This window comes from Neomonachus schauinslandi, chromosome 5 (genome assembly GCF_002201575.2).
Source record: "Neomonachus schauinslandi chromosome 5, ASM220157v2, whole genome shotgun sequence".
NCBI classification, from domain to species: domain Eukaryota; kingdom Metazoa; phylum Chordata; class Mammalia; order Carnivora; family Phocidae; genus Neomonachus; species Neomonachus schauinslandi.
Window position 1 is genome coordinate 91,418,775 of NC_058407.1, and position 13,866 is coordinate 91,432,640.

Consider the following 13,866-nt stretch of genomic DNA (forward strand, 5'->3'; position numbering starts at 1 on the left):
ATCTGCCCCTTACAGATATGTCCAGTTTATGCAATGAATAAGTTTCTGCAAAGGTATGTATTTGATGCATACCTTTGCGAATTGCTTTATATTTTGAAGACACATTAGAGGAATTGGCTATTTCAAAGAAACTTTACAAGTATCTGATTTCTTAATGTCATAAGTCATTCTGATTCAAGACCATAACATCTCCCTGATGCATTAGCTTATGAAGTTCTAATTTTTTGCTTTAGAGTTTTAATTAATGTAAGATAAAACTATATCTAATAACGTTCATTTGCCTAAAAGAATTATTGTAGAATGCCTAATGTATCACCAGAAAGTAGTTTAATGTCTCAAATAAATGCCAAGTTGTTCAAATCACACTGATTGACAACTTCATTCGGTATAAATGTCACTATTATCCCTACTGTCCTGCATTTTTTAGGAAGAAAACATTCACACGGTGAAGGGAGTCAGAATCTATTTTTATATCCCTAGAGTTATAAACATTTGTATCAAAATATTTACAATTATAGCATATGAAATATCAATCTATTAAAGAAGCCAAATACAGTACTAGAACAACCCACCAATGTAATGCAAATTACATGAGACATAAATGTCACAGAAATAAAGTAAAAGACAAGGGAATACATGGTTCACTCCAGTCATAGTTTCACTTTTCAACATAATGCGAGTATCTCTTTTGGGTATATCTGATATGTAAGTATGCTTCTGCACATAAGACAGCCTTCTATAATCATGTGATAATTAAATCATAATTAAAAAGTTCATCATCCCACAATTTTTGCTTGCCATCTCTCTCCCCCCAGCCCAGGTAATCTGGTGGCCTGCCCTCAATATTCCCTTAACCAGAATGAACATAGAGCAATACACTTAGTCATAGTCCTTTTACATAAATACCAGCAATCATGGCATGACAACCCCCAGAAAGGAAAATTATGTAAGAAATGGAATAAGGAGAGAGCTGGGAGAAAGAAAGTAGGCAAGATGTCTCAGATCCCCCCTGGGGTAGATCTTCTTCTCAGGTAATAAAGGAAATTTCTTCCCAAAACAACCCCTTTCAACAGAATCTGAGATGGCTCAGCTCCTCCAGGCCAGAGCCATGCCTGCTTACCCAGGAATAACATACTGCTACTAAGTCCTATAGAAATGCTCCTATGGCAACAGACAGCCCAATCGCCAAATGACTGGGTACCACGAGAGTTTTTGCTTTTTATTTTTTCTCTTAAAGAAAATATCCACCCAACACCTATGTTTTTATTTGTCTCGTGGGAATTTTCTAATTTTCCCGGGAAGGCAGGCACTCTGTTCTAATCATGACCGAAATCTAGTATGCTTAATACTTTCCAATTATATAGCACCTTTCACCCAAGGATCTATTTGGTTTTAGTTTATGTTTTACTAAGCTTCCAGAATTGCCCTGCCTCACCTGTGGGAAAGGCAATGGCTCCAGCCCATGTCAGAGAGGGAGCTACCACTGAGCCTAGGAGTCCTGATCCCCAACACAGATAATTAGACAAAATGTCCTCAAAAGTTATAATTTAGAGGGAGAGTAATAAATCATGTTACAAGGAACCATGTCCACCTCTTTCCCAGTATGTGTTCAAAAGAAACACTGACTGCATGGACAGGGGGTCCTAAAAACATAACCTTACTGTAGGACTGCCACCAGATTGCCCCTTGGTCCCATAATTTGTGTGGTGCTTTCACCATGGAATTGGTCATTAGTGGCTTTACAGAAATGCCAAAAGAGCTGCTTTGGCTTTAAGTGAGAGGCCTAGCAAAGTCCATAGCAAGAGGTCTCTGGGAGGGACAGCTGTGTGAGGTCCGGTCTGGGTTCTGATCATCCCCCAGGCCTTCCACTGTGAAAAGTTCTCTTTCTTGGTTTAACTCACCCACCAATTTGGCCTTAGGACTATATGTCTTTCTCCCATTTCGTCACAAATACCACTGAGTTCCACAGAGTTAAATATCTGTTCTAAAGAGGGATAATGGCTCACTGGCCAAAGCCCTCATATGGGCCCTTCAGACCGGAATGTGATGTTTTGCTTTGGGTCAGAAAGGCACGATGGTTTCCAGGCTTAGCATATTCAACACAAAAACAAGATCTGCTCTTGCTGGAACTTGTACCGCTATTTTAACTTGATGCAATCTGTCTGAGGACGGCAGCACGAGACCCAGAATTCAGCCTCAGGAGTGAAGCCCATGGTGTGGCAGTAGATGGGGCCCCAGGCAGTGTGTGTAACTGAGAACAGCTGAAGGCCAAGTCTGGTGGCTGGAGAGAGGCTCTCCGGCTGCATCCGGGGAGCAGCAGAGCGCTAGCCAACTACTTTCTCCCAAGGGCAGGGGCTCACCGGCAGAGAACCTCCTCGGGAATGGTTTGGATTTCAGCCTCTCCCACCCTACTTCCCCTCCCCGCCCCCCTCCCCTCTCTCGGTTTTTCCTGCACAGTATCTCCCACTTCCCTCCCAGATTCAACGGCTTCCTTCTCCCCACCCCCCGGATCCCCGTGAATTTGTTCGGCCTTATTTCTTTCTCAGGACTAGATAGAGCACTCCAATGATGAAGCTAAAGCAGAAGCAGATCCAGGTGAGGATGAAGGAGTAGCCATGGTGACTGGTCGAGTAGTTGGTTCCATAACCACCGGCATAATGATGAGTATAGATGGACACCCCAACCATAATGCACAACCCTGCAAGGGGGACGAAAAAAAGTCTCATTTTTCGGTTTTTTTATATTAAAACCAAGAAAAAAATTGTATAACTTTTAAAAGATCCTATTTCAAATCTGGCTGTTTAGCCCTATACGATAGTTCTGTTGATTTGCCCTGAACCAACCAACCTTGATGGTTGTGCTGATAAACTGGAGGTGTTTGGGCTCTCACACCCACACTGGTTTGTGTAGCTACAAGTGTGAAGTAAAACACAGAACTTCACGTCCACCACCCAGCTTTTCCTTCTGGACCCCAGCATATGTAGGCAGGCTGCCCAGGATGCAAAAGAACACAGACTTGCACCCAATTGTGTGTGTTGGGGAAGAACGGCAGAAGAAAGAGAACAGCACGACTGGCATGCACCGTGGCAGTGGCTTCGTCTAAGGACGCCCACCGTCCTGCCTTCAAGTGTCATGTGTACAAGTGCTTACAGTGGGCGTGGCCCGGCCACTTGGTGGTCACCCGCCCCCGCCACCCCACCCCAGGAGCACTAGGTTTAAACATGGCAGTCTGTTTAAAGCAGATGACAGTACTTATGCCAAGCACCAGCAGGGGTTCTCAAAAAGAGAACAAAAAAGCAGAGGAGAAAATTGTCCATGTGCCATGTGCTCATCTGTCCAAACTGCCAGGAGCACCCACGGTAAGGCCGCCCTAAAAGCTTTTCTGGCATAAACCGGAGCCCACCCCTATGATACTCACAGCACACGAGCATGGTGGCCCCCGAGAGGAAGAAGCGGTTTCCTTTCTCCATGGTGAAGAGCTGGAACACGAAGACCACGAGGGAGATGACGGAGAAGATGATGGAAAGGATCATGAAGGCCTGCACCGCCTTGAGGGCGTCTGTGGACACAGGAGGAGGAGAACAAGGGTATTGGGCTAAGCAGTCCCCGGCAGGCTGCACGCCTCCCTGACCACCACAGTCGCCCCACCAAGCGCAGCCCTCTAAGACATACCTTCACTGGCATATGACAGGATGTTATCACAGCCGCCGCTGGTACAGTTTTTCCAAAGACCAACTGATGCTTTGGTAATATCCGAAACCACCCAGACCTGAAACCAAAAGGAAACAAACAGTTGTTTAAAAGCTGACCCTCATGGGGCGCCTGGGTGGCTCAGTCGTAAGCGTCTGCCTTCGGCTCAGGTCGTGATCCCGGGGTCCTGGGATCAAGCCCCGCATGGGGCTCCCTGCTCAGCGGGAAGCCTGTTTCTCCCTCTCCTGCTCCCCCTGCTTGTGTTCTGGCTCCCGATGTGTCTCTCTCTGTCAAATAAATAAATAAAATCTTAAAAAAAAAAAAAAAAAGCTGACCCTCTGCTTTAAAAGGAAAAGAAATAGCAAATCAGATTTGTGTCCGGATCGAATCTTCGGCAACACCCCATACTGAGCTCCAAATATGGCTAAGCACCCCACCTCTTGGTGGAAAAGAGGTGTGACCAAAACTGAAGCCACGGAGGTGCCAAGAGCAAAGATGGAAGATTGTGTGACTGAAGAAAAATCACATAGCTTCTCTGGGCTTCACATTCCTCATTACTCAAAAAAAAAAAAAAGTAATTCAATCATAGTGGTTTAAAATTCTGAGGTTCGGGAGAAAGAGAAACATCGGATGAGGCAATTGGTTTTAAGTATGTACTATCCATATGCTCTATCAAGACCATTTTAGGGGCGTCTGGGTGACTCAGTGGGTTAAGTGTCTGCCTTCTGCTCAAGTCATGATCTGGGGGTCCTGGGATCAAGCCCCACAGGGGGCTCTCTGCTCAGCGGGGATCCTGCTTCTCCCTGTCCTTCTGCCCTTCCCCACTGCTCATGCTCGCTCTCTCTTTCTCTCTGTCTCTCTCTCTCTCTCAAATAAATAAATAAAATCTTAAAAAAAAAAAAGACCATTTCATGTAAGGGCCCTGAGGGGGTTAAAAAAAAAAAAAACACGCTCAACTAGAGGCAAATACGAAACATATGGACAACGAAGAAAACAGCAATGAGTCTTGGTGTCAAGAAGTCACTTCCATCCAAGCAGAAGGATGTGGGGGCCCCGAAAGTAGGAGAGTGACCAACATGTATTCCTCAAGACTCACTGTGGTGCCAGTGTCCCTTCCCACCCGGCCCAAGAAAAACAATTATTCTTCTGGAAAACAAACACCTGGCTTGTCCACGCAGAGCACCTATTAGAATGAGCACTGCTGGAAGGCCAGGGCCAAGGATGTGTGATCACCTGCTCTTGATTCAATAAACAACTGTATGCCAACCCCTATATTAGGAGCTGATAATTCAGATATTCAGCACTTTGGCACCCACTAAAGCTGTCTGAAGTCACTTATCAGGCTTGTTACCCTGAGAAACTTGGGGGTTGGGGCCCGGAATGGCTGATCCTCAGTCTGGAGGAGGGCTCATGGGCTAGGATTCTTAAATCAGCCTTGCTCCTGGCGACCACATCCACCAATGATAGCCAAACTCTCCTATCTGAACTTCAAAACCCATTTGTCCTTTAACTGTAACATGGACCTATCAGATTCTGGAGCCACCATTTGCCCGTCTAGTGATGGATGGCCTTGACTTTTGTGTGCCAGGGGCTGTCTTTTTTCTTTCTGAGAACAGCACAATAAAAGCAAATGTGGTGCTATAAACGACCGCTAGAGGTCAGAGTAGCCCAAGGTTCAGAGAGAAAAATATTTTTTACATTGTTTTGCTTGAGTGAGTTAATTCCCTGGAACCAGGTTAATCTGGCACAATTCCACCTTCACATGCTCTTCTCAGTTCCGAATTTGAATGTGTGTCTGGCAACCAAAGCCTCTCATCGTTTCTCTCTCCCCTCTATCCTTCGAATCAAGGTTCCCAGAAGGAAAGGAAGCTCTGCTCTCACCGCATGGGTATCCCCATGCTGCCCTGAACAAAGCCTCTCCCTCTCACGGGGGCACCTTGGCTAGCACTCCTGACTGAAATGCATCCCTGTGCTCTTTCTGCCATTCATCTTCCGCCAAGAGACCCCGCCCACCTACCCATCCTCCAAGCTCTACCTCCGGAGAAGGTTCTGCCAAGGACTGGAGAAGTCTCATTGTCTTCTCCAGCCTCTAGCCGCCCACAGCCCTGGCGGGATTACTCTGGTAGACACCGGCTTTTCTCCTCCTGCTATTTCAGTGTTTGACGTGCCAGTGGGTGCTTTTTTTTTTCCCACAACGAAACTGTATATTCCCAAGGGGCAGGGATTGTGGCTCAAACTTCTTTTGTAGCACTTTATGTAAATATTCAGATAATTTCTGGGTGAATGAATGAACAAAAGAACATATTACTCACATTGGCAATGGTGGAGACAAATAACATGATGACAGTGGCGATGTGGACCACAAAGATACCAGCCAGTAATACCAACATCTTGGCTTTTTGATGCCTCAAAGAGCAACGAAGAGTTCTGAAAAGAAAAGAGAAGATAAGGGGGTGGGGGAGAGGTTACTGTCAGATTCAATCAGACGATTCAGCTTTCCCACACGTGTGGACTATCGGCTAAAATCAGGAAGAATTTCAATAAAAACCATCACGATTTCATTATAAATTCCTGAAAACCTCTTGTTAATCTAGTTTCCTAAGTGCCTCTTCATCTATTTACATATACTTAAATATAAACATAATTCTGCTTCTCAAGTATTTATATACTCCTCTCTCTAATAAAGCGTGTTTCCGGAAACACACACACATACACACACACACACAAACTTTATCACTATTCATGTTTTATTTTGTTTGTGTCTTAAGAACCAAAAGAAGACTTTGATCTTTTAAAAGGCCTTTTTGCAGCTGTAATTTCCAGGTCTCTGTGTAACAATGTCCCATAAATTTCCATTTTCCACTAGGGAAGCATCTGCGGCTCTATCAAACTGTTCGCCCCGTGACATTAATAGAAGTGGATCCCTTCTGCCAAATAGCAGCTAACACTCAATGCCCATAGACTGAATAGGTTACTCATTTGCTCCCGGGTGAGATGTAAAATGTAAGAGCCACAACTTCTGTTATTACAATGCTGTTTGGTATTCAATAATTATAACAACCTAATTAAAGTGTAATGGTCTGATCACCTACTGATTGAACATTTCAGATTTGTATTGCTGCACCTGAGCCTTGGGGCTGTATGTGCCTCATGGTAGGGACTCTGCTATTGGTCTGGGGCATAATGCTGTGTTTTCTTTGATGCAGTATGTCCGTTCTGGGGCTTTTGAACTATGCAGACTGAAACACCACTGAACGGGCCTTCTGTTTGTGCATGACATTTACACATCGTCCAATCCTTCAGGAGTCCATGGAGAAGATAGGCAAATGCATAAATCACATGGTGGGAGGATTGGGAATGAATATGGATTAAGAATGGGCATAGATAGGGGCGCCTGGGTGGCTCAGTGGTTAAGTGTCTGCCTTCGGCTCAGGTCATGATCCTGGAGTCCTGGGATCGAGCCCCGCATCGGGCTCCCTGCTCGGCAGGAGGCCTGCTTCTCCCTCTCCCACTCCCCCTGCTTGTGTTCCCTCTCTCGCTGCATCTCTCTCTGTCAAATAAATAAATACAATCTTTAAAAAAAAAAAAAAAAGAATGGGCATAGATAAACCAAACTGTTCAGCCATAATCTCAGCAGAGGAGAAGGGAGCCCATTGATCATAAAGAAAGTGTGAAGGATGCACATGGGAGTGGCTATTCTGATTTATGTCAGCTACAGAGGGAGGGCTCCGTTCAGAGAGCTGCAGGTTATTCACACCAGGGTGGAGGTGTGGATGTCCCCACCTAGGGAGGAGATGGCTGGGCACATCCTGCAATTGTCCCGCTTCTCTCTCTCACTGCACCTAATTTAATTGAAGCTTTGAGCCTGCTGGAGCCACTTTCCTATTGTCCCGGGTACTTAGTGGCCAGCACTGATGCTCGTCTCAACACTCCAAGTGCCTTTTATCTCCTCTCACTTTCCCCATCAGGTATTCAAAATCTAAAATGGTCTTAAAAAAAAAAAAAATCTAGAAAGTTCTCATGTACACGAAGGGGCCTTGCTCTTTGCAGGCCAGGAATGAGAGGCAGCCTGTGGCTTCCCAACCTGCTCCAACAACCCCTGCCTTCCTTCCCAGTCCCAGCATTTCCCTCCAACCCAGGCTACTTTGTAGGGATTTGTCCAATTTCACTGTGAATGACAAAAATCATGAAGTTTATCCTGCCGCCTCAGGGGAGAGCTTGGAGCTTTCATGCCCACTATTAATAATCTCTCTGCACATTCAAATTCATTTTTGCTTCCCGCGGGTCACGCATACGTCCACAATTTTCTGCTTTACTTTAATGCACAGTGAAAAGAGGTTTTTGAGTTAAACAGGTTGAGTTAGAATCATCTAGTTATGTCCTTCCATTCTCAGTGTCCTCCTCTATAAAGTGGGGGCTGTAATGCCGATCACACAGGAAAATACGAGAGTTATGGATCATGTTTGTGAAACTAGCAGCATCCACCACACGGCAGATACTAATGGGGCTGCCTTGGTTGTGGTTATTAGCATTACTATTAATATCCTATGAAACTGAGAGTAGCTGTTACCAACATAACAAGTCAGTTAGTCACCAGGCTACCCCATGTTAAGTACAAGTAATAGGATATCTGCTATGTACTTCACCACGCGGTGTATATAAATCATTTTGGTCCTCTTAGAAATTGCCATTATGCCTAATCCCTGCCCTGTGAGTGGGGAGACTACTAAGAACACACCCTCAGGAATCAGAAGGAGAAAGCTCACTCTTCTCAACCCTGACCGTCCTCCCGACACCCCCAAAATTCATACCATCACTGGATCCCTGATCTTGCCCTTCATGGGGAAAGGAAGAGGCTGACTGTAGGGAATTACAAATATTACATAACAAGTCATATGTTTAATACTCTTTGGGCTCTATAAATGTCTTTTTTATTCCTTTGACTTCTAACTGACAAACATCCTCCTCCTAATAGACGGAGGTGGTTGAAGGGCCCAGAACAGAGTATAATACACCAAGTGAGGCCTCTTAAATGAGGTGGAGGAAACACTGTGAGTTCCCTGCCTTACATGTTGTTGGGAATTCAGCAACCCTTTCTGTCTCCTTCGGTTGCTATGTAACCCTCCAGAGTAAGTCTCATTGCTTTCATCCCTGCTCACCCTCTCCATTTTGATGACTTGATCGTTATTGCATTCCATGTACCATCTTCCTACTGCACCTCACTTCAGCCCATCCACTGTACCCCCAGCCTCCGGATCTCACTCCTGATCTAAACCAAAGCCCCACCTGATCATTATTGCCTTGCCTGGTGCAGGCCGGAGGAGTGGGTCGGGGAACTGAGCAAAGAGGTGACTCTCTTTCTTCTTAGATTCCTGTGATTTTACCACATCTGTCCACCAAGGAAAGGAGCAAAAATGTCTTGGGTTAGCTGGGGCTCTTATTGTAAGGAACATGTAATTCCCTCTGCTTTTGGCTGCTGCATCCAGCCGGAAGTAGGGGCTAGCTAGCTGGAGCTAGTACACAATGCATACAGCTTCTCCATCTTTTCACTGCCCCCCAATTTCGCAGGTTTCGTTAGTGTCATCCACTGTCAGCTTAGAGGGGCTTCCATTGTTTTCGGTGGCCCTCCCCAACACATTTGGAAGCAGAATGAACTATCTTCTTAAGTTTCTAACCTGGATTACCCCTTCCAGTGCCCATACTAGAGAGTGCCCAGTAGAGAAATCCTCAGCCAGAGGTGCGTGAAAGGGCAAATCTTGATATATTTATAGGCAACCATGAGAGCTACCTAGCGGGTGAATGTCTGGGGATCTATCGAACAGCAGAGCACAATGGGAATAAATAACAGAAGGTCTCAGGCTCTTGAAACTCCCACCCACCCACTACTTGCCGCGTAGCTTGCAGGGAGACTCATTCCCTACCCTGGTGTGTATCTTGTGTCGTACAAAATCACTGAAAAGACACCATTTCCGAACGTTCGTATCACTGGAAGTACTGGCTGCTACAGCTTTCTTGGCAATTTGTTTCACTACAACAATAACTGACTTCTTCCTCAGACCTCTCTAAAATGCTTTGGATGGCACTCTCCAGTGGAAAGCATACCCTTAGTCACAGCTGGACAGCTCGAACCAGGAAGTACAAAATAACAGCATTGCAATTCTGAACACTTAGGAGCAATGCCTGTCCCTCAGAGCATTTGGTGCACTGGGCAGTCCCAAAGTTTCTCAGTTGGTTGCTTGGGAACTCCCATAAAATCATTTAAGGTACTTCAGCTCTCAGACCCAGGCCCACAACACTAGTCCATTCACAGTGTTCTCGAAGGATAGGACATCCACTGACTGTTCTATGCGAGGTGCCAGGAACACATTTCTCCACCCATCCCTGTAAGCAGAGTAGGGCTTCTTGGGACAGGGGTACCCAGGGCTATCACTGCACTGGGTGGGAAACTGAGAAAAGTATAGGAGGCATGAATGTGGACTCTAGAGGGAAGTTGAGTGCTAAGAGAAAAGGAAGTTAAGAGACTTAGGGCCACACATCAGCTCTCTGACATCCCTTTTCTGTTGTTCTTTCTTCCAAACGCACAAGCCAGCCGGTTCCCTTTCTACCACCACCATCTTTTATTCTTGACCAAATTTCCCTTTTCTTCTCGAATTGCCCAGCCCACAGAGGAGGAGCAGTCTCTTTATGCTCCTAGTCCCCATGCAAACCTCACAACCACTGACCATTCTAGATTTGGATTAAGTTCTTTGTTAAAAGAAAATTATTACAGTTAGCAGAAATGACCTTGAGAATTACCATTGCTGGGGATTGGAGGTGTAAAGGACTAATTCATGTGGGGTGGAGGTGGGGGAGATAACTGTCCTCTCCAGTTGTCTCCATTAGCTTAAATCTTTATTGGTTTCTTGCCTTCCTTTTATGGCTTCCTACTCCCCTAAAATATGAAAGAACCAAAGGAACATAGCTCCGAGACTGCCTTGCATTGCTTCTTTGCCTTTGCTTTTAGGGTGCTGTGACCATGAGAAATCAATCAGGCCCCTGTGAACACCTTTCCTTTTCTGATGAGTACCTAATACCGCAGAGACTTTGAGGGTAATTGACTTTTAAAGACACAGTAGGGGAGTTCAGATGTTCGTAATTTGGATCCATGGTTGTTAAGCTAGGGTCAGATAACTTCTTCCTGCCACAGAGTGTGTTTATTGAATGGCCGCCACCAGAGTCTGGATGATACAGTTCTTTAAGGGTGGTCTAAGTCACAGTAATTGGGAACAATACAGCAGAACAGAACAATCAAAAACCCACTTCTCCAGCAAAGGAAGCAGTGGAAATCCTGGGCTTGACTCACTGAAGAACTAGCCTGAACCTGGGGGTGTAACATAATCAGAAACGGGGGTGGAGGGTGGGGAGGGCAGGGGCTGTGTGAGCAGAGGCGGGAGTCTCGCAGAGCTCAAACGTCCATGATTCATTTGAGAGTGGGTGAGATTCTCCCAGACAAAGGCACGGTGGAGGCTTCCTCTACCAGATGGTGCAAGAGAGCTTTCTGAGAGCATGTGAATCCGCTGGCTAGCTGGAAGACAGTTTAGTCATTTTCCTGACCGCCTTGGATAACCCAATCTTCTCTGGGGAGAAGGGAGTAATAATGGCCAGCTACCAAATTCCCCATCTCTCCTTCCTCTCGGATGATATTGCCCAAAGCAACTCAGGTCATGAGTTCTTCCTCCATTATTTACCCCTCATCTATTCCTTACTTCTGCTCACATTGTCCTTGCCCAGTTCAGATCCTAACCTGGACCCCAGCATCAGCCTCTGGCATGATCCTCCTTCTGAGCTCCTCCTTCTCTGACATATCCTCCACACCACTGCATTATCCAACCTTGTCACTCCTCTGCTCAAAATCCTCCAAACACCTCACCACCCCCTCCCACTCATCACTGGGAAAGAGGCTCCAAACACCTTACTCTGGCCCTGGAAATCCTGAGAACATGGTTTCCAAAGAAAAAGCCCTGCTTTTAAGTGTCCTTCCTCCAGGAACTACCTATCGAAAATTTTTCAAGGAAGCTCAAACCCTGCCTCCTCTAGGAAGCCTAAACCCTGCCTCCTCTAGGAAGCCTTCCCAGATACACAGGTCAGAAGTAGTCATTTTCCCCACTATGCTATAGTCCTTACATGGCCCTTTATTAAAACCACTAATGGCAGCCTGCCTGGTAACAGGACTACTTATGGAAATATTTGGCTCCCCAAGCCCTAAGGTTCTAAGTTTCTGAAGGGAGGGTCTTATCTATGACAGGTACCAAGTAAACTTCCATTCAGTGAGCAAATAAATGTTATTAGGAAGGCAATATTTTTTCTTACATACATGAACTTTAGTCCTTTGTAATTTTTAGAAATTATTTATATTACTATAACTATGTATTGAGCACCTTATCATATGCAAACTCTGTTACATATTGCTATATAAATATCTTTGTAAACATACGAATATTTCCTGGATAACTTTGACATTTGAATATACAGGGTATATATGTGTTTGTTGCCTTTTATTTAAGAGGAAATAAGTAGATGCAAGGAAAATATCTTAAATTTCTAAACACTAATTTGTCCACGGATTTAACTTTTCTATCTCTTTAAGTTATAGAACCTCTGGACTGAGAAGAGAGGCCTTAAAATTCCTCCCCAATATATGAACCTCAACTACAAATCTACACCACAGAACTACCTAAGTCATGCTTACATTCCTCCAGTGACAGGGAGCTCACTACTTGCCAAGACCCTCCCATTAGGAAGTCCTCCTGACAACGCATCAGAATCTGCTCTTGGCAACTACTATCCCTGATCTTAGTTCTGCCCTTAATCTAAAGCGGCTTCTTCAGACCTTTTCTAGAATGGTCACCTTTGCGCAGAACTTTCAGGCTACCAGAGAACTAGCCAAGATCACCTAAGATCCCCAAATCTCAATCACGTCATAACACAGCCTTGATTTTATTCAACTGTTAGACGCTATTCTGTCTTTTCACTGATTTGTGTTTTCCCGATTATGAAATCTCCATCTCTTTCTGGAAAACTTTCTGGTGAACTTTGAAGAAAGCTGTCTCACACCATCTGACCAACGACATGGTGTTTCCTGCAAGGCATGAGAGAACATGAAAGACAAAGCTGCCCCTGGTCACATGATCTCCGGGAGTCAGCCACTATCTCTGGCCATCTCCCTAGCATGACACCCAGCAGCCTGTCACTTCTCCCTGTGCAGACTGGCAGCACCAACGCCTTTCTATTCTCTACACATCAGTCTCATTCTGCTTTGGTCGGTTTGTTTTGATGTGTGTCCTGTGGAGGATCGTTTGGGTTGGCAAAGTGGATGTCCATTTAACACCAAAGCAGAAAAGGAAACACTCTCTTTTGGGAGCAGTTGGAGAGGATATATCCAGAGGAGGAAAAGGCTGGGATTAAAAGCAGGTTGAGGGGATGAGACCTTGGATGAGCTTTTCTGGCCATTGTTATTGTTGTTTTATGTAGGCGTACTTTCCATTCTAAATATTGTTTTTACATAGGGGTGGGAGAGGGGGATGTTAATTTCTCCGTGGGAAACATGGGGAGAGAAAGGATCTCAAAGGACCATTTCCTCCTGCCTCTGGATATCTGATGTTTGGTGTGGAAGGAAAGAATTTCAGGTTGTCCCTCACTATATCCACGTCATTCTGGGGCCTGATGTTTTTACATGCAGGGCAGATGTTGTGACCAGAAAAAACATCAGGAATCAAGCCACAAAAGTAACTGCATGCTCCAGGGAAAACAACTATGTTTTCATGGTCTTGGCGGAAAGGGAGCTCCGTCTCCCAAATGTGGTCTATCTATAATAAATGGGGGTTATTATAGGAAGAGTAATGTGTATCTGTCACTGGTGTAAATGAGCACAGACTCTCGCATAGTTAGGGATGAAGAACCAGGGGATGAGGGTGGAGGAGCAAGCATGCTATTAAAAAGAAAGGAAGAAAGAAAGAAAGAGAAAGAAAGGAAGGAGGAAGGGAGGAAGGAAGGAAGGATGGAAGGAAAGAGAGAGAGGGAAGGAGGAAGGAAGAAAGGATGGAAGGGAGGAAGAAAAGAGAGAAAGAGGGAGAGAGAGGAAGGGAGGGAGGAAGGAAGGAAGGAAGGAAGGAAGGAAGGAAGGAAGGAAGGAAGGAA

The 13,866-nt window shown here is 45.3% G+C and overlaps 1 protein-coding gene across 1 annotated transcript in view; it reads right to left on the reverse strand.

The window, feature by feature from the left end:
* Positions 1-455: 455 nt before the first annotated feature.
* Positions 456-13,866, reverse strand: part of EMP1 (epithelial membrane protein 1) — a 20,151-nt gene continuing 6,740 nt past the window's right edge. The window contains exons 2-5 of the mRNA XM_021690676.1: positions 6,003-6,117; positions 3,673-3,769; positions 3,419-3,559; positions 456-2,698 (exon numbers count right to left, since the gene is read on the reverse strand). Of these exons, the coding sequence (XP_021546351.1) occupies positions 2,532-2,698; positions 3,419-3,559; positions 3,673-3,769; positions 6,003-6,080 (483 nt within the window). The 5' untranslated portion in view covers positions 6,081-6,117 and the 3' untranslated portion in view covers positions 456-2,531. The remainder of the gene's footprint in view (positions 2,699-3,418; positions 3,560-3,672; positions 3,770-6,002; positions 6,118-13,866) is intronic.